This window comes from Nannobrachium achirus (assembly GCF_963921795.1).
Source record: "Nannobrachium achirus genome assembly, chromosome: 7".
In the NCBI taxonomy this organism is placed as follows: domain Eukaryota; kingdom Metazoa; phylum Chordata; class Actinopteri; order Myctophiformes; family Myctophidae; genus Nannobrachium; species Nannobrachium achirus.
The window spans coordinates 70577219-70604718 of record NC_137816.1 but is presented as its reverse complement, the minus strand read 5'-3'; the positions used below and the strand labels follow the sequence as shown (position 1 = coordinate 70604718).

The 27500-nt window shown below is 41.4% G+C and overlaps 1 protein-coding gene across 1 annotated transcript in view; it reads right to left on the bottom strand.

Moving 5' to 3' along the window:
* LOC308288488 (tryptophan 5-hydroxylase 1-like) overlaps nt 1-20802 on the bottom strand; it is a gene marked incomplete at its 3' end in the record, with an annotated part of 50727 nt that extends 29925 nt beyond the window's left edge. Inside the window, exons 1-4 of the mRNA XM_080729941.1 lie at nt 20773-20802; nt 12509-12658; nt 2361-2529; nt 396-496 (exon numbers count right to left, since the gene is read on the bottom strand). Coding sequence (XP_080586067.1) covers nt 396-496; nt 2361-2529; nt 12509-12658 — 420 coding nt within the window. The 5' untranslated portion in view covers nt 20773-20802. The remainder of the gene's footprint in view (nt 1-395; nt 497-2360; nt 2530-12508; nt 12659-20772) is intronic.
* Between the last annotated feature and the right edge of the window lie 6698 nt (nt 20803-27500).

Sequence of the window (27500 nt, the reverse complement as noted above, 5' to 3'; positions counted from 1 at the left end):
TCCAGCTCAGACCCGTACATCAGAACAGTGCATTATGGGTAATGTAGTGTATCATATAGAGGTATTATGGGTAATGTAGTTTAACATACAGGGTGATCAGCGTCCAGCTCAGACCCGTACATCAGAACAGTGCATTATGGGTAATGTAGTGTATCATATAGAGGTATTATGGGTAATGTAGTTTAACATACAGGGTGATCAGCATCCAGCTCAGACCCGTACATCAGAACAGTGCATTATGGGTAATGTAGTGTATCATATAGAGGTATTATGGGTAATGTAGTTTAACATACAGGGTGATCAGCGTCCAGCTCAGACCCGTACATCAGAACAGTGCATTATGGGTAATGTAGTGTATCATATAGAGGTATTATGGGTAATGTAGTTTAACATACAGGGTGATCAGCGTCCAGCTCAGACCCGTACATCAGAACACGGTTGGCACAAAGGTCCAGATCTGAGATCTTCTTGGGGAACCAGGGAACCTCAGCTATGTCTGAAACACAACACAATGATACAATAACATATAATAACATATAATATAATATAATATAATATAATATAATATAATATAATATATATAATATAATATAATATAATATAACATAATATATATAATATAATATAATATAATATAATATAATATAATATATATAATATATATATAATATAATATAATATAATATAATATATATCATATAATATAATATAATATAATATAATATATATATATAATATAATATAATATAATATAATATAATATATATAATATATATATAATATAATATAATATAATATAATATATATAATATATATATAATATAATATAATATAATATAATATAATATAATATAATATATATAATATAATATAATATAATATAATATATTATATATAATATAATATAATATATATAATATAATATAATATAATATAATATATATAATATAATATAATATAATATAATATATATAATATAATATAATATAATATAATATAATATATATAATATAATATAATATAATATAATATAATATATATAATATAATATAATATAATATAATATATATAATATAATATAATATAATATAATATATATAATATAATATAATATAATATAATATAATATAATATAATATATATAATATAATATAATATAATATATATAATATAATATAATATAATATAATATATATAATATAATATAATATAATATAATATATATAATATAATATAATATAATATAATATAATATAATATAATACAATATAATCTTCTTGGTGAACCAGGGAAGCTCAGCCATGTCTGAAACAATACACAACAATACAGTTACTTGTAACTTTACCAGTAAAGCCATGTTTTTCTCACACGGAAAAAAACTGACGATTCCATTTTTTTTTTAAAGAAAACAATGATTCTCTATGACCTCATGCACACCGGCTCCGAATTTGCCATGCGGCAGGTGGCTGCGGCAGTGCGTTTTTTTCAAGGCGATGACTTGTAAGCGGCTACGCTAGCAGTTTTCATGTTAAGTTCAGGGACATAGTAGCTAAACGTGGCATTAAAACTTTACGGCTTTATCTCGGAAACTACTTCCACAAATGCTTTGAACGTCAAGAGTTTTTCACTTACTTTTCAAAATAAAGCGTAAGTCAATGGTGGCACTCTGTAGCCAAATAAATACCAAAACAATGGCATCCAATAGATCGGGGGTTTTCAAAGTGGGAGACGGGGCACCCTGGGGTGCCGCGACGGCAGTCCAGGGGTGCCGCAAGGTTATTTGATAATATTTGGGATTTATTTGGACACTTGAATTTTTTTTTTGTATCATTTTAAACTTGAAGTACAAAGTTATTTTCAGTCAGTTCTAACCAAAATGGCTGTTATCTCAACATTTTCCTCACAACATAATCACAAAAATATCGTCACTGTCGGGCAGAAACCTTGTATCTCCAAGTTTTGAATTTGTACGTCTTTTGGTAAAGCAAAGCCCTGCTTCATCATACAAGACCGTCGCACAAAACTAGTGAAAACAGCCGATCTAAGTGTACTTGTAGATCTGCTGTTTTCACTAGTTTAGTACATTAAACAGATGATAAATACAAAACGAACGGTTTTGGACATACAAGGTTTCCACCCGACAACGACGATATGCTATAAATATAAGGTGCTGGGAGTGAAAATTATAATGTAGGGGTGCCTCGGATTAAAACAATATTCATGGGGTGACCTGAGACAAAAAAAGGTTTGGGAACCCCTGGAATAGATAGTGACATCCTTACCGTCCTCTCTGTTGTCCTCTGTCTCCACCACGTTAGCGTGTATAATAATATAATAAGGGTAATAATAATAATAATTACCGTCCTCTCTGTTCTCCTCTGTCTCCACTACGTTAGCGTGCGTCCTCAACAGCTGGGTGAGCTCTTTGAGCTGCTCGTGGTCGCTGTCACAGTCCACGAAGATCTCAAAGTCTGAGTTCCTCCTCTTGGACTTACGGGACTCGATGTGGACCAGGTTGACGTGCTTCTCCTGTCAGGGCCAAGGAAACCATTGATTGATTGATTGATTGATCGATTGATCGATTGATCGATTGATCGATTGCGAATGACGAGCTATGACAAGATTATTTTATAAGCCCTCACTGCCATTGACAAAATTTTACTTTTTAGTTTTTTTCACAAGTTAGCGAAAATCAGTGAATATTTCAATTGACTCTTTGTCAAGTCCCACCCCATGTGGTTCTGTTACTAGGTGGGACAACAAAGCAAGTCCCACCCCATGTGGTTCTGTTACTAGGTGGGACAACAAAGCAAGTCCCACCCCATGTGGTTCTGTTACTAGGTGGGACAACAAAGCAAGTCCCACCCCATGTGGTTCTGTTACTAGGTGGGACAACAAAGCAAGTCCCACCCCATGTGGTTCTGTTACTAGGTGGGACAACAAAGCAAGTCCCACCCCATGTGGTTCTGTTACTAGGTGGGACAACAAAGCAAGTCCCACCCCATGTGGTTCTGTTACTAGGTGGGACAACAAAGCAAGTCCCACCCCATGTGGTTCTGTTACTAGGTGGGACAACAAAGCAAGTCCCACCCCATGTGGTTCTGTTACTAGGTGGGACAACAAAGCAAGTCCCACCCCATGTGGTTCTGTTACTAGGTGGGACAACAAAGCAAGTCCCACCCCATGTGGTTCTGTTACTAGGTGGGACAACAAAGCCAGGGAAGAATATTTTTTATAATGAAAGTGAATGGGAAAAATGTCCCACCCCATGTCGTTTTCATAGCCTCATTATTGCTATTTAAAGTACCAAAAGAAAAAACATCTACGTGATATTAAAAAAGGAACAAAAAGTACAGTAGTTACATTGCAAAACAGGGGTTTTCCCTCGAAAAGACATGTTTTAATTAGTTTAATCCTCTGAAACAGGCAGAGGACAGAGAAGAGAGAGAGCAGTGCATCTTGGGTGACTCGCAACCAATGACCAGGAAGTGGAACTATAATCTCACCCTCAACATAAAATGTATTTTAATTATAATTCTGCCCATTTAAAATATATGTACCCAATCGAATCTCTCAGTTACATCGATATTGTTCATGTGAACTAGTTTGTTGAAGCTTATTCATTATACTCATCGAAATCGCTATGACCGCGCCGCGCCGTACCGCATCGTGGCCGTACCGCGCATCACCGCACAACGCAGTGTCTAGCAGGAGACGTCTATGCAAGACTAGTAATCCATATAGTGATTTATTTGATCATTTCAACAAATATTCACTGTGTATTCACTCCTTTTTGTTCCAAAATGTTCCTATTTATCATGACAAAGCTAAAAATGTAGGTGGCGAAAATGTTTGACAATGTGGCACGTTGAAAGTGGTCAATAAATTAATGGTGGCAATAGAAAAGGTGTCACATGTGGATGGACGGGCATCGATTGCAATGAAATCAGATTAACATTTTTCACGATTGTTAACACACAAAAAAACGAAAATTCTGCACAATTTGCACAACATTAACTTCATGTATCGATAGCTTGCCCCTAGCCTGGGACGACTTCCAATTTCGGGTTTTTGATCCGGTCGGGAGCGGATGACGTCCTACGTCATTTTGTAGTCAAAACGGACTACACTTTGGCAGGAAACACCAAACCGGAAACAGTTTTAACTCACAACACACAAATATTCAAATCTCTACACATTCAGGTCTGATGTCAATTACACATCACCTTGTTGTCCAAACACTACACTACACTACACTACACTACACACGCACGCACGCACGCACGCACGCACGCACACACACAGGGCAGGATTAACCAGGTCCAAGCCCTAGTGCTTGGACCTAACATTTAATCTAATTAATTACAGGCTCTGTGATTAATTAATCGCAATTAATCGCATTTTAATCGCACATTGATATTTGACCTGAAAAGCATTTTTCTTTCAAGTAAAACACATTTTGTTGTACGAGTGAATCAACAAGTGAGTTTTTTAAATATACATTTTTCATCCACTGGGCCAAGCAAAGTGCTCTGATCGGCTACTTCTCCCTTTGCGTTTGTTGTCACTTTATACTTTTTGGTACTTTAAGTACATTTTGATACCAATACTTTTGTACTTTTATTCAACAAAATGTTGAATTCCGGACGTTTACTTCTAACAGAGCACTGATATACTGATATATCGCAGTATTGATACTTTTACTTCATTAAACACATTTAGGCCTAGAATTATTGCAAATCTTATATGTATTTTCAAAGCGAACGTTTGTAACTCAAATTTAGCTTCTTGGGGGTCCCTGGAACTAGATATTTTGAGATGGGGGTCCGTGGCCAAATACATATCATTTTGGGGGTCCTTCACATGAAAAGGTTTGAGAACCACTGACATAGTAGTCTCTCATGAACAGACTAACTGAGCTCCAGTTAAGTGAAAAGGACCTTTTCTTTGACGATGGCTGGCCAGATTGCTGACATAAAAACATAGGGTTTTTCAAAAAACCTTAGAAGTATTCAAAAGACACTTATAGAATCAGGTCAAAATTCTAATTTTCACAATTTTTCAAAAATTCTGCTATTTTTCAATAGTTAAAGCATAAAATAATGATACAAAATAATGTGTACCCGTTCTAAATGGGTTAATTTTGAGTAATTTCTTCCACCGCTGGTCTTTTCTAAAACGAAAACAGGATTTCAAGTTGTTCTACTTTTACTTACTGTAAGTAATGAAACGGACTACTTTTTCCCTACGCTAAGAAGCAGACTAATCTGTTCTTATGGAAATCTTTTCAGAGGTTTTACGGGTTGACCTTCAGTAGTAGGAGGAGTAAACACTGTCTCTCTGCCAGGTCATTAGTCTAATAGAGAGAGAACGCACACGCATCACTTTTCCACCTGACACGCCCCCTCATCTAGACTGAGTGGGGACGGCAGAGGCTCAGGGGCAGAGAAACCGTCATTAGAACACGGAGGGTTTCCGAAGGGTTCCCAGTTGGATCCCGGGCTCCCCCAGAGTTAGTGTGGAAGAGTCCTTGAGCAAGACTCTGAACCGGCGATAGGGCCTTTCTGTGTGGAGTTTGCATGTTCTCCCCGTGTCTCCTAGGGTTGATACCCTCAAAAAAACATGCAGTAATCCTGGTCTCTATACTGCCTCCCCCTGGCCAGCCGGGGCGCTTGATGGAGGGGAAAGGAACTGGTTGGAATAACGTGTTCCTTCCACGCGCTACGTCCATCCCGGGGAAATCCCCCCCTGTCAGGTGAAAAGAAACAACTTGGACTCCTCATGCATTGAAGGAAGCATGAGGTCAGTCCGTTGTCTCCCCAGGCGCGGCAGAGGGAGAGCAGAGCCCAGGATTACATAGGCAATTGGCACTGGGTGAAAATGGGTTGCAAAATCGTAGGATAAAAATTATTAAAAAAAAAACAAAAAAAAGACTCTGAACCCCTAACTGCTCCTGATGAGCAGGTTGGTGCCAAGCATGGTTTCCTCTGACATCACTGTATGAATGTGTGTGTGAATGGGTGAATGTAATGGATTTGTGAGTGAATGGGTGAATGTAATGAATGTGTGTGTGTGTGTGTGTGTGTGTGTGTGTGTGTGTGTGTGTGTGTGTGAGTGAATGGGTGAATGTAATGCACTCTGTAAAGTGCCTTGGATAAAGGTGCTTTATAAATGCACCTTTTACCATTTACTGAGTGGCAAAATGTTGAGCACCATTGAGCGTCCTGCGTAGCACCTGGTTCTAAACCGCACATAACGGGACATCGCGTTGTTGAAAACGAGCGATTCCAAACTCCAACACCTGCACAGAATGTCTTGGCAGAAAGCAGCTCAGAAACATGTCTGCGGTGGATTCTTATGAATCAAACACTTTGCAGACAGAAAGAGGATCCTTCAGGCTTTCAATATGAGCTGCGTTGTAGATTGACGCATCAAAGCAAGACATTGGCAAACTTCAGCTTGTTCAGAACAGAGTGGCAAGACTAGCACTGCACTGCTAGAAACAGAATAAGGCTGCATGCCAGTCTGTCATGGATGAGGGTGGATGAGAGACTGGCATGCAGCCTTGTTCTGTTTCTAAATAATGTGTATTCCTCACAGAAACCACTCAGTTTGTGTTTACAGTTATTACCTGCAAGCGATCGGACACAGTTACATTACTAGACAGGCACTAAATGGTCACCTTACCTTACCTGCGCTCCAAACCAATACTGGGATCACTGGGATGTGCTCCCCCCACATTTAGTCCAGTCATTATATGAAAAAACCTAAAACAAATTGCAATAGTAGCAAACTCAACTGATTCTGTATCCTCATTATGTCCTTTTTTGCCTAAAATTACTGGACTAATTTGACTCTAGCAAGAAATACATTTGGTTTCAAAAGGAAGCTTAAGGCAGCAATAATCAAAAATATATATTACATTAGTTGCTTTGGACAGACAAACCTGTTTTATTTGTCAATTCTTATTCTTCTGTTAATGTAAATGTTATTTTCTAAGTTTATGTTTTGTGTGTAACATTGATGATGTTAGGCCAGGCTCAGGGAGGAGGACGCAGAGGAGATCATACTGTATATTAATTAATACTGTAAAGACTGTATGATTTAATACTGTAATGCATTTTATGTCTTGTATTGTGATGTTTTATGCTGTAGACTACAGTAATGGGGATCTTTACTAAACTAAACTAAACTAAACTATGATGTCACAATGATGTCACATGCATAGTCTCTATCGCACAGTGTTGGAAGAAGCACTCACATTGTTTAATTAAGTAATATAATATATAAAAGTATCGATATCGCAATATAGAACTATGTGTGAAAAGAGCAGTGTTGATGAAGATGATGATGAAACACACAGGATGTCACATGTATTTGTTTTTGTTTTGTTTTTAGCTTTTTTTTCTACAAAGTAACTGAAGGGTAAAACCACACGTGTTCATCATTGAACTACAGTATGTTGATTGGATTGATTGTGGAGCAGGGGCATAGTTCCGCCCATTTAAAACGAATCCAATACGGAACTAAAACCTCCTATGTGTGGCCGCTAGTTGCGCTGTTTTCCCCCCGCAAGGTATAAAGAATTTGTCTACATTGGACCCCATTAGTTTTCCCCTTTGACGTTGTCATAAATACTTTATGGTTCCTGTCGCTAGTGAAAAACTGCCTTTCAATCACCATGATAGGCGTTTTGTGCAAATAAGGTCCCATTTATGTAAAAATTGATGATACATTTGCGGGGGGCGTGGCCAACTAAACCGATACCAGCCGGCTGTGTTCTTCTTCGTGTGCTGTATTTCGGGAGGCTCAACACCACATTCTCCCATGTCTCCCTGCGGTTGCACGTGACCGTTGGCAGCCAATGATTCCTGGGGTACCATTCAAACAATGATGGCGACACCCATACAAAGGACACAAAAAACATAATTTTCGCAGCATAGAAACCAATGGCTTCGTATGGTCCATATTTTTTTTACAGTCTATGTTATGGAGTCATGAATGGAAAAGTACATCTTGATGATGTCATCAAGATGTACTCTGCCAGCCAAACCCAACAACCAATCCTCCAGTTCTACACAGGAGGTTTAGAACTCCTCTAAGACATTTAATCTTGTTTATTATTGTGATGTTTTATCTGTTTATTGTAAGTCGCTTTGGATTAAAAGCGTCTGCTAAATGCCTAAACTGTAAACTGTAAGACAGGGGTTTTCACAGTGGGTGACGGGGCACCCCGGGGTGCCGTGACGGCAGTCCAGGGGTGCCACGAGATCATTTGATAATATTTGGGATTTATTTTGACACTTGAAAAAAATATTATTTAGTATCATTTTAAACTTGAAGTACAAAGTTATTTTCAGTCAGTTCCAACCAAAATGGCTGTTATCTCAACGTTTTCCTTGTAACATAATCACTAAAATATCCTCACTGTCAGGCAGAGACCTTGTATCTCCTCATGTCCTTTGCCCTGCTTCATCATACAAGACCGTCGCACAAAACTAGTGAAAACAGCCAATCTACAAGCACACAACGCCTCGCATCAGGCACACAACGCCTCGCGATGCGAGGCGTTGTGTGCTTGTAGATCTACTGTTTTCACTAGTTTAGTACATTTTATGATAAATACAAAACAAACGGTTTTGGACATACAAGGTTTCCACCCGACAACGACGATATGCTATAAATATAAGGTGCCGGGAGTGAAAATCATAATGTAGGGGTGCCTCGGATTTAAAAAAAAAAAAATGTTTTGGGTGCCCTGAGACAAAAACGTTTGGGAACCCCTGCTCTAAGGTATACTAGTATGACGCCTCAGGGCGACGAGGTCACGCCATGTCTTGGCCATCTGGCCAGTGATGTATAGCGGACCAGTTACCCATATATGGAGACCCCTGGTACCCATATATGGAGATCCATTTACTGTATATGGAGATATGCTGTGAGAGCCCAAACATGCTTACTCAGTTATTCGTTATGTGAAAGTCCTATGATGTCTATGACATCTGACATCATACCCTTTTATGCCCATACATGGGCATTCCCATATGAAGTCCTGTTAGATATGGGCTTAATATTGATGACACAGGGAACTCCATATATGGGCATAAAAGGGATTCCATTAGTGTGACATCACAGTGAAGCCAGAGCGTGATGTCAGAGCAGCAAACCCATTCTGTTAGCGTGGTTACCTTGACATCACAAGCCATGTTTCCATAAACGTATTCGAATTAGGGAAGCGAATTATCAGAAATGCATATTAAGACAAAGTGAATTTAGCCCGTTTCCATTTGCGGGTGTCATTGGAATTAGCGACGGTCGCATGGGTTGACAGAGTGCTCATCCTGCAAGTTTCAGCGTCGTCTGGAAGGTGGCCGATCTGCAAGCTCACAGCGCGGCGCGGAGACGCGGATGCGAGCTGCTGTTTGTTTGTTTGTTTGTTACTTTTATTTAAACTCGGAATTACAATTGAGAGCAGCACTCATTTACAATGCAACCGAGATACAACAATGAACAACAACATATATACATGTATACATTTACAGACATCATTTGAAATAATTAAAAGGAGAATACTTGAAAACTGTAGAAAGTTCAAGAAACTAAAAGCTAAATTAATTAAAACATATACAGTTTAGAACAAAGGTGTTAGAAACCAGCATCCTAAATTGGCCTAAGGCCGGCAGATATTTTATTTTTAATGATTTTTGGAGCTTGTTCCATGCAAGTGGAGCACTGATAGAAAATGCTGCCTTGCCAAGCTCTGTATGAGCAAATGGAACCTGAGCTTGTAGATCGGCCACTTTTGGCAGCGCAACACCGACCGTGTGATGAGGACGGGTTAGCCACGGATGGCTTGACTCCGGGAGGTGAAAACGGGAGGAATTTACACACGGTCCGTGTACAGAACATGAGTACTCATGAAAGAAAGCTAGGGTTGGACCTGCAGCCAATCAGGAGGTGTTAATGAGCTTGTTAACCTAATTACACCCCTCCCCCTTTGGCAGAGCGGTGCGTGTAGAACAAAGGTTTGAATCCTTGAGTGGGACATGGGGTGAGTCACTGCACTTCCCGCTTGTGTGTGTGTGTGTGTGTGTGTGTGTGTGTGTGTGTGTGTGTGTGTGCGTGCGTGCGTGCGTGCGTGCGTGCGTGCGTGCGTGCGTGCGTGCGTGCGTGCGTGCGTGCGTGCGTGCGTGTGTGTGTGTGTGTGCGCGCGTGCGTGTGTGTGTGTGTGTCAGGGTTTCCGCTAGGCATTTTTGGGGCCGGCCACCTTGGCCGGCAGGATTATATTTTACCGGCCAATCAATTAATTTATCGGACATATTATATTGAACGTCACATACGTGTTTGCAGATGAGATACTGTATGTGCATGGTGCACCCAACTGATAATTACACCATTTTATGTTTGCGCTGGGCTTCCTTCCTCTTTATCACAGATGCAATAGGCTCTATGCATATACTCCATTTTGTTCTACTTCCGGGTGTCTTTCGACTTCCTTCACAGGTGTTACTGATGATAATAATGAAGGCTCTGTTCCATTCTGGTCAAACAGAGTCAGGGTGCTGATATTGTGCATGTTGGCTCACTGGAAACACTCTGCTACACCAGTGGGTCTCAAAGTGTCATTGAGTGGGTTCCAAATGTCCCCATACAGGTGTGTAACTCTGAGAGTGTACAAATGGAATCAAATGGATCCGCAAGGGTCCATTTGATTCCATTTGTTGATTCCATTTGTCTAGAGTTATGGGGGTCCTTGAAATTAAAGAACCACTGTACAATAAATCAAACAGTAACACCTGTGAAGGAAGTCGAAAGAAACCCGGAAGTAGAACAAAATGGCGTATATGCATAGAGCCTATTGCAATATGTTCCAACAAAATAATATCCTAACTATCTACTTATGTAGAGGTATCGCTTGCCAAAAAAAAAAGAAGTGAATAGGTTAAAGTGGGCTCAAGCGAACCGTTTGCGCGACAGTGGCCTACACATTAATAAATTAATAGTATATGATTTTGGCTTCACGTCTCATTAAACCTTTTACACAACATTTGTTTTAATTTGTTAATGTTATGTTATGATGGCGCAAGGAAGGTTGACTTGCCTCTGTTGCTTTGACCACGATGGCATCACATTGTGCGTGCTTGTATAATATCCATGATTCCACAGAGTTCGCGTCCCTTTTTTATTATCGTCTACTGGGTCCAGCTTGGTATAGATTACCTTGGAAGAACCCCCGTTCTGTTCTGATTATAACACTAAACCCACGCTGATTGTTACAAGGTGCTGGAACTGTCAGCTGTGAAACGTGATGTGTGCTTCTCCGTAAGGCTGTGTGCATGTCTAATAGCAGACATACAAGCTCACAGTGCGGCGCGTTTCGACTTGTTGTGAGCTTGAAGCTCTGATATTTCCAATGCGCGTAACCATCGTACAATGAATATAGACTGATCTAATGCGCACAGCACAGCAGAGATGGGATTTATGGCTCTTTGAAGTGAGCCGGATCTCTGGGATCCGTTCCTTTCAAAGAGCCTACGTTTTAATATTGGCACTTTAAGTACATTTTGATACCAAGATTTTTTTACTTTTACTAAAGTACATACATTCCAAACTTCCAAACTTCTAGTACTTTTTCCACCACTGTTCATTAGAAAGGAACGGCTCCCTATACTGTGAACCGAATCCTATTGTTCATTTCAAAGAGCCGTTCAAAAGACTCGATTCGTTCGCGAACGTCCCACCTCTACAGCGCAGCATGAAGCAGCAGCAGTGGCGGTGAGCTCCGCTGTCGTCAGACAGACTCACAGAACATGATACACATTTAAAATTATGATGGTTGTAGCTTTACTGCTTTAGACAAATAATTATGTGTACAATAAGATTAAATGATAAAATAGCCTAAGAGGCATTTTCCCAGCCGGCCATGGTGGCCGGTGGTCTTTATAATTACCGGCCAATTAAACATTTAACCGGCCAATGGCCGGTACATACCGGCTAACGGAATCTCTGATATATACATATATACATATATATATATATATATATATATATATATATATATATATATATATATATATATATATATATGTCACGGTTAGATAGAGAAACTGTTAGATCGAGAAACAGAGCGCTCGTCGTGCGGCGCGGGGCGGAACAAGCGGTCGCTTTGAGCCACAACAACGTAGCGTCGGCAGGAATGATAGCGCCTCACCCCACGGAGGTTAGGGTTAGAGTTAGGCATAGTTTTACTGAGGTTAGGGTTAGGGTTAGGGTTAGGGTTAGGCATAGTTTTACTGAGGTTAGGGTTAGGGTTAGGGTTAGGGTTAGGCATAGTTTTACTGAGGTTAAGGTTAGGGTTAGGGTTAGGGTTAGGCATAGTTTTACTGAGGTTAGGGTTAGGGTTAGGGTTAGAGTAAGGCATAGTAAGCTAATGGCTAAACACTGCCGAGCTAGGCTAGTAAATAAACGAAATTTCCCCCTTGGGATAATAAAGGTATATCTTAGTCACCTGGAACAGTCGTAGAGCCTTCACCAGCCCCCCCACCTCGTTCTTCAGGGAGAAGACGATGGCAGCCTGGCCCCGCCCAGGGGCGTGGCCTCTGCTCTTGTTGTCCTTGTTGTGGCTGTCACTCATCTTGTTGAAGCTCATCCTGGTCATCTGATCACACACACACACGCACGCACACGCACGCACGCACCACGCACGCACGCACGCACGCACGCACGCACGCACGCACGCACGCACGCACGCACGCACGCACGCACGCACGCACGCACACACACACACACACACACACACACACACACACACACACACACACACACACACACACACACACACACACACACACACACACACACACAAGCACACACACACACACACACACACATGCACACACACAAACAGTATACATGTTAGCTTTTTTACGCCTTTTCTATTCAATGTTAGTCAATGTGTGTGTGTGTGTGTGTGTGTGTGTGTGTGTGTGTGTGTGTGTGTGCGTGCGTGTGCGTGTGTGTGTGTGTGCGTGCGTGTGCGTGTGCGTGTGCGTGTATGTGTGGGTGGGTTTGAGCAGAAATGCTGCACATTGAATCAAAATATTCAATCAATCACAAGCACACGATGCGAGGCGTTGTGTGCTTGTAGATCGGCTGTTTTCACTAGTTTAAATCATTTTTAAAATGATAAATACAAAACAAACGGTTTTGGACATACAAGGTTTCCACCCGACAACGACGAAATATAACTCATGTACAGTAATTGGCCCACTGGCTGCTACTCAAATCTTTGAGTAGCAGCAGCGCTATAGAGAGAGATCTCTCTAGCGCTCAATGAGGGCCTACAACTCTACAACTCTTTTTCCCGGGTTGAATCAGGGGTCCCTGATCACAAGTAGAGAACACATTCAAAAGACAGACCTGAATAATACGTTGGTATGATCAATCACAGTGCCACTGTCTGTCTGTGTGTAAGATGCATGTCTTCTTCTGTTCCAGGCTTCATGTATCAAATTGGAGATTGCGAATGTATGGTTATCAAATAAATATTTTACTAAATCCAGGGACATTCCTACATACATGTACTTTGGCAAAGAGTGATTTTATTAACTCATCTGCTGCCATTTAACAAAACCTTCGTACTCTCATAGGCCAAACTGTCTCCATAGACTTCCATGTAATTCATAGTGCACGGATCATGCACACCCATGCCTAGATAATGCACCACGTGTGTCCACATTGCTCACAGCTTTCAAACTAAAAAATCCGAATGGAAATCCGTTCAGGCATTCATGAGATAGCAGCCATTATGTTTTCCTAAAATGTAAACAAAGATGGCTGCCATGTTTGAAAGATGGGGTTGCTATGGGGGTTAAACATGCAATTTCGTGATCGCTATCATGCCTACTAAATGTTTTGGGGTCAAACATTTTTTTAATTTTTTGATTTTTGATTTTTTCTTTTTTTTCCAAAAATTCTCGGGTTCCTCGGGCGTGGCAGCATATGAGTTAAATCATGATAGAAAGGGCAATCCTGATGGCCCTGATGAAGACCAGTGGTTCCAAATGTAACAGAGGTGATCCGAACCTCCCCACCCGGCTTCGAACCCGGGTCTCCCGTGTGAGAGTCCTTAACCATTACTCCAAAGGGTTATCCCTATGGAATCAGGGCAGATACTAGGCTTTTGAGGCTTTTACGGCCTGAAAACACACCTATTTGCCATTGCCTACCCCAGCTGATCTTGGACCTACTCTTGTTTTTATTGTTTTATTGTTGCTTTTTAGCTCTTATTGTATCTTCTTAGTTTTTCTTTTCTAATAAAGTTGTTGTTTTTACCTGCCACACACACACACACACACACACACACACACACACACACACACACACACACACACACACACACACACACACACACACACATACACCATATTGTAAAGCAACTTTGAGTACTCAGAAAAGCGCTATAATTTCCAGCTATTATTATTCAGGCTGGGGCTGCGACTCTCTCTGCCACACAATCAACTTTTTAACCCTTTTCTAGTGAATAAAGAACCTTGACTTTACTCCCTGCGTCCTCTCCTCTTTTTACTTTTTCTGAGTGGTCGGATCGTTCCTCTCCTTTCACTGGCCCCTGTTGTGTTCATCTAGAGCAGGGGTTCCAAACCTTTTTGTCTCAGGTCACCCCATAAATATTGTTTTAATCCGAGGCACCCCTACATTATAATTTTCACTCCCAGCACCTTATATTTATAGCATATCGTCGTTGTCATGTGGAAACCTTGTATGTCCAAAACCGTTCGTTTTGTATTTATCATCTATAAAATGTACTAAACAGTGAAAACAGCCGATCTACAAGCACACAACGCCTCGCATCTTTGCTTTACCAAAAGACGTACACATTTGAAACTTGGAGATACGAGGTTTCTGCCCGACAGTGACGATATTTTAGTGATCATGTTGCGAGGAAAACGTTGCGATAACAGCCATTTTGGTTAGAACTGACTGGAAATAACTTTATACTTCAAGTTTAAAATGATACTAAATATTTCTTCAAGTGTCCAAATAAATTCCAAACATTATCAAATGATCTCGCAGCACCCCTGGACTGCCGTCACGGCACCCCAGGGTGCCCCGTCACCCCAGGATGCCCCGTCACCCACTTTGAAAACCCCTGATGTACAAACGCTCATCAAAGCCGGATGGTTTTTAATAAGGTTTTTACTGAATAGGTGAACAGGTCTACCTACTGTAAGTCTTCCTTGGATTAATATTCCTATGCATTTGATGAATTGATGTATTACCTTGCTTATTGTAAAATCGCTCTGGATTAAAAGCTAAATGCCTAAACTGTAAATTGTAATTGTAAATTTAGAATTTCCCGTCCATAAATAGCAACGCACATGTCTGTCAAATCAAATCCCGTCAGACTTGATTGGATTCCCAGGAGAAATGATGTCTTCAGAGCTGGGCCAGGCCAGGCCAGGCCAGGCCAGGCCACATGGACTACAGCTAATCTCACAAACCATATGTTTGACAAATTCCTGCTATCCTGCTACCTCCCCTTGGAACCCCTCCCTCTGCTATAGAGATCCGAGATGAGGTTCCTGGAAACGACATGCCCAAATGAGATATTTCTGGCGATGGTTAAGGTCTGTACATACCGGCGAATTAGCGAAAGCGACGTGCATAAGCTAACCAAAAAAGCAAAGTATTCGCGATTCGCCTTTTTCCATACACACCAAAAAGCGACGCAAAAATTTGTATAATATTCGCTTAATTCGCCTAAAAACGAGGGGGGGGGGGGGGGGGTATCTGCTTGTAGCCACAGGAGAAAGGAGAAGAAAGGAGAGAGAAGAGAGAGGAGAACGGACGGGGAAACAAATAAAACTACATCCTCAAGTGATGATGACCTGGCCGTGGTTGTTAGCCTATTAAATAATAAAAAGAAAAAGAAGAATAGAAGTCTTCACCGGCGCACACAACCCATCACATCACAGAAGAGACTTGAACACGCTAGGAGTCCCACCCAAACATTTAACAGCTTAAGCCCCTATCATAGCAGGCACCGCGGTGATATCCACCGCGAACCCTGACACATCTCTCTGTTTCTACTATCAGACAGATCGGCACATCACCCCGTTCACTGATTGGTGGATCTAGACCAGTCAGTCACAGTGATAGACTTCACCGTGACTGACTATGATGGCCTCCACTTGTTTTCTCACTTTAGGTGGATAGCTGATCACCTAACATTGTGGGGAATAGCTCTTCACCCTGGACTCTGATAGAGGCTATACAAGCCCACAATGCACCGCTGCCTCGAATCGAGGCCCTCGAAGTGTTGTGTGCTTGTAGATCTGATATGTCTTGTTGTGTGCTTGTAGATCTGCTATGTCTTGTTGTGTGCTTGTTTTTCTTTTTTTTTTTTATTGTATTTTATTGATTTTCATTAAACATTTAAGACCAGTTCAGTTCATAGTAGCAGGAGTCCATTGCTGTTCACGCTGAACAGAAACTAAAATCGGTCTGTAGTGACAAACACAGAACAAATCACACATCGGAATAACACAAAACAAAACAAAACGACACAAAAACAGAGCACACCAAGAACTGTAAGATGTCGCATGATTCCTTGCCACGAGTCTCACTGTCTCAGACAGTTCTCACATATAGACATTGACACAGAAGTCCGATCCTGTTGGGCGCATAAGGAGCGCCCAGGCCTAGAACTGGAGTACAATTATTACCACTATTATTTTATTTTTTTTATTTTTTTTGCAAAAGCAGAACCGTGGCCTCAATCCAAACTGACCTCAGCGGCCAGTACGTCGCCCACATCACCTCAGCGGCCAGTACGTCGCCCACATCACCGTTCTCCATATAGTCCATAAAAGGACCCCAAACCTCTTTAAAGGTACCATATTTACCCCTAACAGTGTAAGTAATCCTTTCCATTGATAGTGATAAAGACATTTCTTTCAGCCATTGGCCTATGTTCGGTCTGATAGTGTTTTTCCAGTTAAGAGCTATCTGACGCGTTGTCTATATGGAGATTTGGTGGATATAATCCCAGGATAAACATTTTTGGATGGAGTGGTAGTTGTACAGATACCATCTTAAATATCATATGGGAAACTTCCTTCCAAAAATCATGATTTTTTCCACAGGCCCATAGACAGTGAAACAAAGTACCTTTTTCCTGGTTACATTTATAACACAGATCTGAATTATCACTATTAAATCGATTTAGTTTAACGGGTGTTATATAGGTTCTCATTAGCCAGTTGTACTGTAATAGTTTAAGCCGAGTATTCACTGATTGGGTCTGAGCCTTTGTACACATATCACTCCATTCATCCACAGAGATATCCTCCTGAATATCTTCCCTCCAGGAGTTCAGTTTGTGCTCTGAGGATTCCTTTGAGCCACTCACCAGCAGATCATACAAAGCTGATATTCTACCTTTTTTGGGACCCTGGTTTGAAACAATTTTCTCTAGTTCAGACAAGCGTGGTTCTGTCAGGTTTTGGTTCATTCTAACCTGGACAAAGCTCCTTATTTGTATATATTTAAAGGAATGACTCCTGAGGAGGTCGTATCTTGTCATTAATTCTTCAAATGTCATAAATCTATTATCTTTTTACAAGTCCTGAATTTTACCTAGACCTTTATTGGCCCAGCTTTGAAAACCATATTCACCTGATCTACAAGCACACAACCAATATGGTTGTGTGCTTGTAGATCTGCTGTCTTGTCGTGTGCTTGTAGATCTGCTGTCTTGTCGTGTGCTTGTAGATCTGTTATGTCTTGTTGTGTGCTTGTACTCCGAAACCAGGTTAGCATTCACCAGCGTCGGCAGGTTAGCATTTCACCAAGTTAGCATTTCACACAAAAATGCTAACTTGTGCCAATGAGGGGAGGGGGCGGGGCAAACTTAAACCAATGAAGGTGAAGGACTGTTGGAGCACTAGGAGTCGGTGGTCCCCGGAAATTCCCCGTGAGTGAGTGGGGTGTTGATTTGGTAATTTTTGCACTATTTGGCGGCGGTGGCAGGGGGTCCCTGGGGGTCCCTTGGTGTCCGTGGAGGTCCAGGGGTCCTGAAGGTTGTGGTTTGGCAGGCAAGGAGTGTGTGTGGAAAATTTCACATGGATAGGGGCAACGATGAGTAGAGAGATATGAGTAGGGCACAAGTGTGACATGACGTGACAGACAGATTGACGGGCAGACTGACAGACAGAGGTTTTGATAGTAACTGCGACCTGACGGTTGCAATAAAGAAAAGACAAAAAGGGAAACCATTGAAGAGCTCTGGACTCAGAACGATGACGTCTGATGATGTGTGAAGAAGAGGTTCATTGAGTTAATATGGCAGCTACTGGATTGGCTGGCTGTTGAATTGATTGAGTCAGGTGATTGGTTATAAGTCAGGTGATCGGTTTACGAGCCAGCTGATTGGTTGATAAGCATGGTCAGGCAGCTTTAAGGGCTCTGCTCCTGAGCCCCAGGATTAACCCTTCACTGACCTCACTGACCTCAAGCATGACTGGACTCCTAATCAATGATGGAAAAGTAACTGAGTACATGTCTGAGATATTTCTACTTTACTGGAGTACTTTTAACCCATTTAGGGCCTAGAATTATTGAAAGCTTTAACCAGTGAAAAATAGCAGATATACAAGCTCACAGCGCGGCACCGAGTGCCGCGCTGCGAGCTTGCAGATCTGCTATTTTTGAAAAAAGTCGTGAAAATGTGTGCAAATCTTTGAATATATGTATTTTCAAAGCGAACGTTTGTAACTCAAATTTTGCTTCTGGGTGGTCCCTGGAACTAAATATGTTGAATGGGGGTCCGTGGCCCAAAAAATATAATTTTGGGGGTCCTTCACATGAAAAGGTTTGAGAACCACTGACATAGTAGTCTCTCAAGAACAGACTAAACTGAGCTCCATGCAGTTGAGTGAAAAGGACCTTTTCTTTGACGATGGCTGGCCAGATTGCGGACATAGAAACAGAGGTTTTTTTTTCCAAAAATCTTAGAAGGATTCAAAAGACACTTATAGAATCGGGTCAAAATTCAAATTTTCACGATTTTTCAAAAATAGCAGATCTACAAGCTCGCAGCGCGGCACTCGGTGCCGCGCTGTCTTTTGAATCCTTCTAAGGTTTTTTGAAAACCCTATGTTTCTATAGTGGCGTTTCCATAAACTTAAGCGCATTAGGGAAGCGTATTATCAGAAATGCGCATTTAGACTAAGTGAATTTAGCCCGTTTCCATTTGCGGGTGTCATTCGAATAAGGGTAGTAGTTCGTTTGGAAAACCAATAGGTGGCGCACCTTTTCAGTCCTACGACATTCTATAACTGCAGAAGAAGAGCGACAAGTGACACAACAATGCAATAATACATAATATAATGAATACAAAATGTCACGGGGCTGTTCTGAGAGCTTCGCCTTGCAACACACGCACGCACACGCACACAAACACATTAACGTATTATCCACACAACACACCATCGCATTGCTTCGCGCAATGGAGGAAAAAAACGCTTCAATAAGGAATTTGTGTCCCATTTTGACGATGAGTTCACTTTTACACGTTTCCATCCATGCCTCTGTTACTCTCTCTGACTTTTATACCCTCTCTCTCCGCTGCTAAACTGGTCTGCGTGCTGTCTGCTTCTCATGCCATGGTGCCTGATTTATGATTAGTCGTATGACTGTGTGGCGCACGGAACAGTAGATTTCCAAGATCAAACTGTGTCCCTCCACGCTACGTTGTAGGGTTTGTAGATCAGGCAGTGGGCGTGTACTTGCAAGAGCAACATATAGCGAGTCAGTCCGTCACCCGTGCGCTGTTCCCATGCTGGTAGTGACTATCTGGATATATTTCTGCTGATATAAAACAAACCTGTATGAAAAGTGTGTGTGTGCGTGGGTGGCTGCGTGCGCGCGCCTGTACATGTGTGTGAGTGAGAGAGAGAGAGGGAGGGAGAGATGGAGAAAAAGAGAGAGAGAGATCTGTCGATCAGCAGCTGTCTTTCTCTGACGAACGCTATACAATGGACGTTAATTAAGCGGCGGGGGAAAGTGTTATATAGGAGGACGATATGGACCAGAACGTCATACTTTATTCGAATGTATTGTCTGACCCGTTTCCATTCACTTTTGCGCATTTAGTTTATCCGATTAAGCCTCAAAATCCTCCTCCTCCAAGCGTATAATCTTTTTTGCGGATAATGAAAGTTTATTCGCAAATTGAAGTGTTTCCATAAAAACATTTAGCGAATCAGCCGTTAATGCGCAAAAAGTAGTTTTATGGAAACGCCACTTATGTCAGCAATCTGGCCAGCCATCGTCAAAGAAAAGGTCCTTTTCACTCAACTGGAGCTCAGTTAGTCTGTTCTTGAGAGACTGCTATGTCAGTGGTTCTCAAACCTTTACATGTGAAGGACCCCCAAAATGATATTTATTTGGCCACGGACCCCCATCTCAAAATATTTAGTTCCAGGGACCACCCAGAAGCAACATTTGAGTTACAAAGTTAGGGTTAGGGTTAGGGTTAGGGTTCGCTTTAAAAATACATAATATTCAAAGATTTGCACACAGTTTTCACGACTTTTCAAATATAGCAGATCTACAAGCACACAGCGCGGCACTCAGTGCCGCGCTGTGTGCTTGTAGATCTGCTGTTTTTCAATAGTTAAGCATAAAATAATGATACACAATAATGTGTACCCGTTGTGAATGGGTTAACATAACCATAAACAAACTGACCTCTTTGATGAGAGTGTTCTCTTCATAGACGGTGTTCATGGAGTCAAAGCTGCGTCCCCTCCGCGGGGGTCCCTGGGGGTCCTTGGTGGAATACATGATGATGATGATGATGTCCTGCTGGGGACCGCCTGAGTCTGTCCGTCCGTCCCGCTGAAGAGTGAAGGGAGACTCTCTGTCTCAGCTGGAAGGGATTGGTGTGGTGTGGACTGGAGTGGACTCACTGCTGGGATATTTATCCTACTGAGGGGAGAGAGAGAGAGAGAGAGAGAGAGAGAGAGAGAGACATACACAGTGGCGTCAGTTCAGCAAAAGCTAGGGTCTGGCAAAGATGGGAGTCCTCGTGGAAAAGAGGCATTACATTTTGTACAACACGGTTCTATTGTGAAAATAACAGATCTACTTGCTCACAACCCTCACGTTTTTTTCCCCAGGTTTCTAGGGTTTCTCGGGCTGGATGTGGCAGCCTGGAACGGTTGTTCAAGTGCAGCTAAACTTGGCATGTTAGTAAACAGAGAATATAATTATAATACCTTGTTAAAGTGACCATTTTGTTAAATTTTGCATTTGTAGTTATTTTACTGTAATTTAACAACATAATAACCAGCACAGATAGACAAAGAGACATTCATGGATTTATATTTAAAAGTAACTTTTATTACAATACAATATGCAAATACTGTCATAATGATTTAAATGAGTGCGTCAAGATCACATAGTTACAATGAGTGTTTGCTTAAATGTCTCTCGCTCTCTCTCTCTCTCACACACACACACACACACACACACACACACACACACACACACACACACACACACACACACACAAGGCCTTGACATTACACTTCAATGTGGTAGTGTTGACAAGTGAGTGGAAGTAACACACGCATGCACACACGTACACACACACACACACACACGCATGCACACACGTACACACGTACACACGTATACACACACACACGCACGCACGCACGCACGCATGCACGCACTCACACACACACACACACACACACACACAAACACACACACACACACACACACACACACACACACACACACACACACACACACACACACACAGGACAGTAGATTGGACGGTGTTGACAGCTGGACGCTAGCAAACATCAGCTTCCTAAAATAAAGCTGCCAGGAAGTGATACACATCCTGCTGTAGACTAGAGCGTCGCAGCGGAAGTGGTTTACTGGGGTTTTCAGAGTGGGTGACGGGGCACCCTGGGGTGAAGGGGCACCCTGGGGTGACCGGGGCACCCTGGGGTGACGGGGCACCCTGGGGTGACGGGGCTCCCTGGGGTGACTGGGGCACCCTGGGGTGACTGGGGCACCCTGGGGGGCACCCTGGGGTGCCGCGACAGCAGTCCAGGGGTGCCGCGAAATCATTTGATAATATTTTGAATTTATTTGGACATTTAAATATATATTTAGTATCATTTTAAACTTGAAGTACAAAGTTATTTTCAGTCAGTTCTAACCAAAATGGCTGTTATCTCAACGCTTTCCTACGCAACATAATCGCTAAAATATCGTCACTGTCGGGCAGAAACCTTGTATTTCCAAGTTACATGACCGTCGCACAAAACTATAGTGAAAATAGCTGATCTTGTGTGCTTGTAGATCTGCTGTTTTCACTAGTTTAGTACATATTTTAGATGATGAATACAAAATGAACGGTTTTGGACATAGGCCTACAAGGTTTCCACCCGACAACGACGATATGCTATAAATATAAGGTGCTGGGACTGAAAATTATAATGTAGGGATGCCTCGGATTAAAACAAATATTTATGGGGTGCCCTGAGACAAATAAGTCTGGGAACCCCTGATTTAAAAATCGTCATTAATTTTCGCCATAGACTTTATAACAATTATGTTAAGTCTCAAACCAAGCCATCCAGGATGGCAGTGAATCATGACCATAAAACCTTTGATCCTATGAAAATAATGTGTTGAAAATCGCTAAACAAAGGGTATTTATTAAATGTAGTATATCAAATAATGTAATATTAAAACATGTTTTCACATAGGATCAAAGGTTGTATGGTCATGATTCATTGCCATCCTGGATTAGACCCTTCCTCACCCAGGAGGCAGCCCAGCTCCTCATCCAGACATCTGTCATATCAAAACTTGACTATTGTAACTCTCTCCTCACTGGTCTCCTGGCATGTTCACTTAAACCTCTCCAACTGATCCAAAATGCCGCGGCACGACTGGTCTTCAACCAGCCTAAGTTCTCACATGTCTCTCCCCTTCTCCGCAGCCTCCAATGGCTCCCGGTTGCGGCCCGCACCGAATACAAAACAACTGATGCTGACCTTCAAAGCAGCCAAAGGTATGGCTCCTCCATACCTCCAAAACCTGATCAACCCCTACACCCCCACCCGTTCACTTAGATCAGCCAACACAGGGATGTTGACAGAACCCTCGCTAAAAAACCCAGGTCAGAAATCCACTCGTCCGAGACAGTTTGCCCTCCTGGCCCCAAAGTTGTGGAATAAACTCCCTGTCGCTCTTAGAACAACGGACTCACTCGCTAGCTTTCGCCATGGACTGAAGACTCACCTTTTCAGACTCCACCTAAACCCTTAGCACTACTGAAACACTCAATGACCATACATGAAGCTAGTTAGCATTTGTTTTTAGAACCTTTTCTTGACTGATTATATTGTTTTCTAGATAGATATCCATTTGCATTTGTCATGTTGTTGTTGATGTTCTGACATATTATCTTGTTTATTATAGTGATGTATTATCTGCTTATTGTAAGTCACTTTGGATTAAAAGCGTCTGCTAAATGCCTAAACTGTAAACTTTAAACTGGATGGCTTGGTTCGAGGCTTAACATAATTGTTATAAATATATTTGTAAAAGTCTATGGGGAAAATTAATGGGCGATTTTTAAGTGACCCCAGTAAACCATTTCTTTTACCACTGTTTTAATTCATTTTCTCTTCATCTTGCCTGTCTGTATTTTAATACGATCATGGCAGCACTTAAGTTCCGCTTTGGAAGCAAATATACAGCGAACTTGTATATCAGCTATTTAGAAAGAAGAAAAATCATCAAAAGTTGTGCAAGTCTTTGAATATTTTTGACCGGATTCTACTTTTTCATGTCAAGGACCCCTAAAATTACTTGTATTTGGCCGCGGACCCCCCCCCCCCCCCCCCATATCAAAATCTGTTGATCCAGGGACCCCCCAGAAGCTAATATTTGAGTTGCTAATGTTCGCTTTAAAAAATATACACTAACGGATAAAAAAAACAAAAACATAAAATCACTATCTTTCAAAAAATAGCAGATCTACAAGCTTGCAGCGCGGCACTCGGTGCCGCGCTGCCAGCTTGTAGATCTGCTATTTCTTTAGTTAAAGCATGAAACAATGGTTACAGTGGTTCTAATGGGTTTTAAAGAGAGTTTCCCCCCGGCATCGAGCAGCGCAGCGTCATAAAGGCCATAACGACCTTTGCACGGCCCTCCCTAACGAGGTGCTCGTTAGAAGCAACACTCCTGTGTTTTTAACGAGCTCCCAGAGTCACTAATTACCCTGAAACAACCCGGCTTTTCCCCACGCGGAAAAGAAGGGGATGACTAACGCTTTGAAACCAGAACACCTCACGGAAAACAATGGGGGCTTTTAAAGGGATATTTCACTCAAATAAAATAACTTTGTTTCTATCGATTACTCACCCCAAGGAGACTTGGATAATAATACCATAAGGACCAGGGACGTGCTGGGCCCCTGATTCAGCCCTGGAAAAAGAGTTGCAGAGGCCCTCATTGCAGCGCTATAGAGAGAGATCTCTCTCTGTAGCGCTGCTGCTGCTGCTACTCAAAGATTTTCCATTTCAGATCATGACAAGTGACAAGCCAGTGGGCCAATTACATGAGTTATATTTCGTCGTTGTCGGGTGAAAACCTTGTATGTCCAAAACCGTTTGTTTTGTATTTATCATTTAAAAAATGATTTAAACTAGTGAAAACAGCCGACAACAGCACACAACGCCTCGCGGTGCGAGGCGTTGTGTGCTTGTAGATCAGCTTGTACTATTTTGTAAGTCGCTTTGGATTAAAAGCGTCTGCTAAATGCCTTTTGATTGATTGAAGACTTTATTAGAAGTTTGCATAGGAAAAGGTACAGTTTCATGACGGTACAGTTCACTGGTACAAGGTCTACTAAAAGGAGATCCTTGAAAAGACTAAGCTTATTTCCACAGGAAACCATTGAAGTATCTCATATAACATTGAATTACAGACATATAGAACAAAGTACTATGCAGTAGATATAGTAAAAAAAAAAAAAGTAAATAAAAATTAAATAAACAGTGCAAAAAATATATACAGTAGGTAAATACAAAGAAGGGTCAGGGGAGGCTGGGCTAGGTTTGTTATTGCCAGTTGCAAACGGCTGCTGCCTGTAAGTGGTTTTTCAGGGCGATTTTAAAGGATGCGAGGGATCCACACGCCTTTAAGGCCTTCGGTAGGGCGTTCCACATTTTGGTTGGCCTAAACTGTAAACTGTAGTGTCCGATGCAGTTTGAAAATGTATGCCATCCAGTGCAGCAATGCATCAACATCCAAGAGTGTTACCGGATTGGTTTGGTTGGGTTAGTGATGTCTTTGCTGGCATCCTAAATACACCAGATGTTGATTTAGTTGACACCAGTCACAGAGAGGTCCTGATTCTGGAGGTGTTGCACACCAGGCTTTCTAAGAACCAATAAGCCGGGGACCCAGTCACCATAATGGGAGAGGACCTGTGATGTTCTGCCGCACTTTTTATTTCTGTTTTATCTGTTAGTTTGGTGATTAAGGTCCACAGAATGAGAGGCCTGCTCTGCCGGAAACTGTGAAAAGTGGGGGGAAAAAAGGGATAACTCATCACTTTTCACAGTTTTGGGTGGCCAATATTTTGCCCAAGGAATGTTTTTCATGCAAAACAAATGCTTGCAATGGATTCAGAATCATGAAGAACCGATAGTTTGACCCCTCACATGCTACTTAAAGCTATACTGTGTAAGTTGCTCAACTAGTGGTCAGAGCTGTATAGCAAACCGCGGTCGCATCCGCGTCTTTCGGACGTTTTTTCACCACCGCGTCTGCCTGCAGCTCGCCGAGATCTATCTTTAGAGGGGTCCCTGGTTCCTGTGCGTTCAGGCATTCCGGAGAAACGGACTCCTTCACCCGAGTAAATGCTGTTGTTATGTTGAGGGAAGCTATTTCCTGAAAATACGGCAGATACGCCTGTGATTGGCCAGTAGTGTACCATGTGTTTATGATCGGCGATATGATTGGCCAACGTATACACAACGTATGCAGATGACGTCATTTTGCCGCAAAATTCTCCCCCCTCACGGCTCATAGAAAACATATAAAGAGAAGGCTTTAGAAGCTGAAATTAACGGAGTGGGTGTTCTAAAACTTTAGCGATTTAACAGTTAGGACAATTTTAAGATTTGTTTTGGTATAACTTTAAAGCAGATTTGTTTTCTTTTTTATATTTCTAGTGGAGTCAATGGGACAGTGAATATACAAATGGCCATAACTTTTTTTTCGCGATGTTTCCAGCAGAGCAGGCCTCTCATTCTGTGGACCTTAATGACCAAACTAATAGATAAAACAGAGAAGAGGAGGTCATGTGTATCCTTAAGTGTGCATGAACTACAGTATCAACCGGTGTTGTTTTTGACAGCAAATTTTGATTTATTTTCAGTCATATTCTTTTGAATAAAATGTAATGTCATAATTTAGTCACCTGAAAAGTTTTAGTTTTAGTCAAATTTTTGTCAACTAAATATCATAAGATTTTAGTCGACTAAATCTACAGTTGATTTAATTAACTGAAATGTATTTTGGCAGGCCTTGATGGCATCGTAATGGCTGATTTTACACTTAATTGTGTGCTGAAAATAGCAGATCTATAAGCTCACAGTGATCTTGTAGATCTGCTATTTTCAGCATGCAACACCTGAGAGCAACCAAACATAAAATGACTCTCTTCTCCACCAGTCCCTCCCTAATGTTTTAGTCTAGTTTTTATTTTGTTGACGAAATTGACAATATATTTAGTCTTAGTTTTAGTCATCACAGCTTAGTTTTATTTAGTCTTTATTTTGTTTTCGTCAGTGAAAAAAATGCAGTCGACAAACATTTTTCGTCATAGTTTTAGTCGACGAAATCAACACTGGTATCAACCCCGTTTGTTTCCCTGAAAATTAATTGTGTGTGAGTGCGTACATGCGTGTGTGTTTCTTACTGTCTGAGAATGAGGAAATGAGTGGTTGGGTTGTGGTTTTGGACCCTGGGTGTTGGAGTTAATGACTGACTTCCTCATGCTGAGAAATACTCAGTGTTTTACTAACTTACAGGACTCAGAACTCCGTGAAGCAGTTAACTTCTTAACTGCTTCTTTATTTTATTGTTTTGTTATTGATGATATCCTATGCGTAGTACTGTGTTCTATCTGTCTGTCTTTCAATGTTATATGAGATAAATAAAGTATTGTGTTCTATTCAATGTTATATGAGATACATAAAGTACTGTGAACAAAGGGGTTCTACAGCGCGCCTCAGCCTACACGGCTATAGTCTGGTGCATCACAGGAGCAGGGACAGATGTATGTAGTAGAGAGAAAGACACTGGAGCAGCTCAGACGGTTCTAGCCTTTTTATTCAGGTGCCAGTAAAAACAATTGACTAACGTTTCGATGC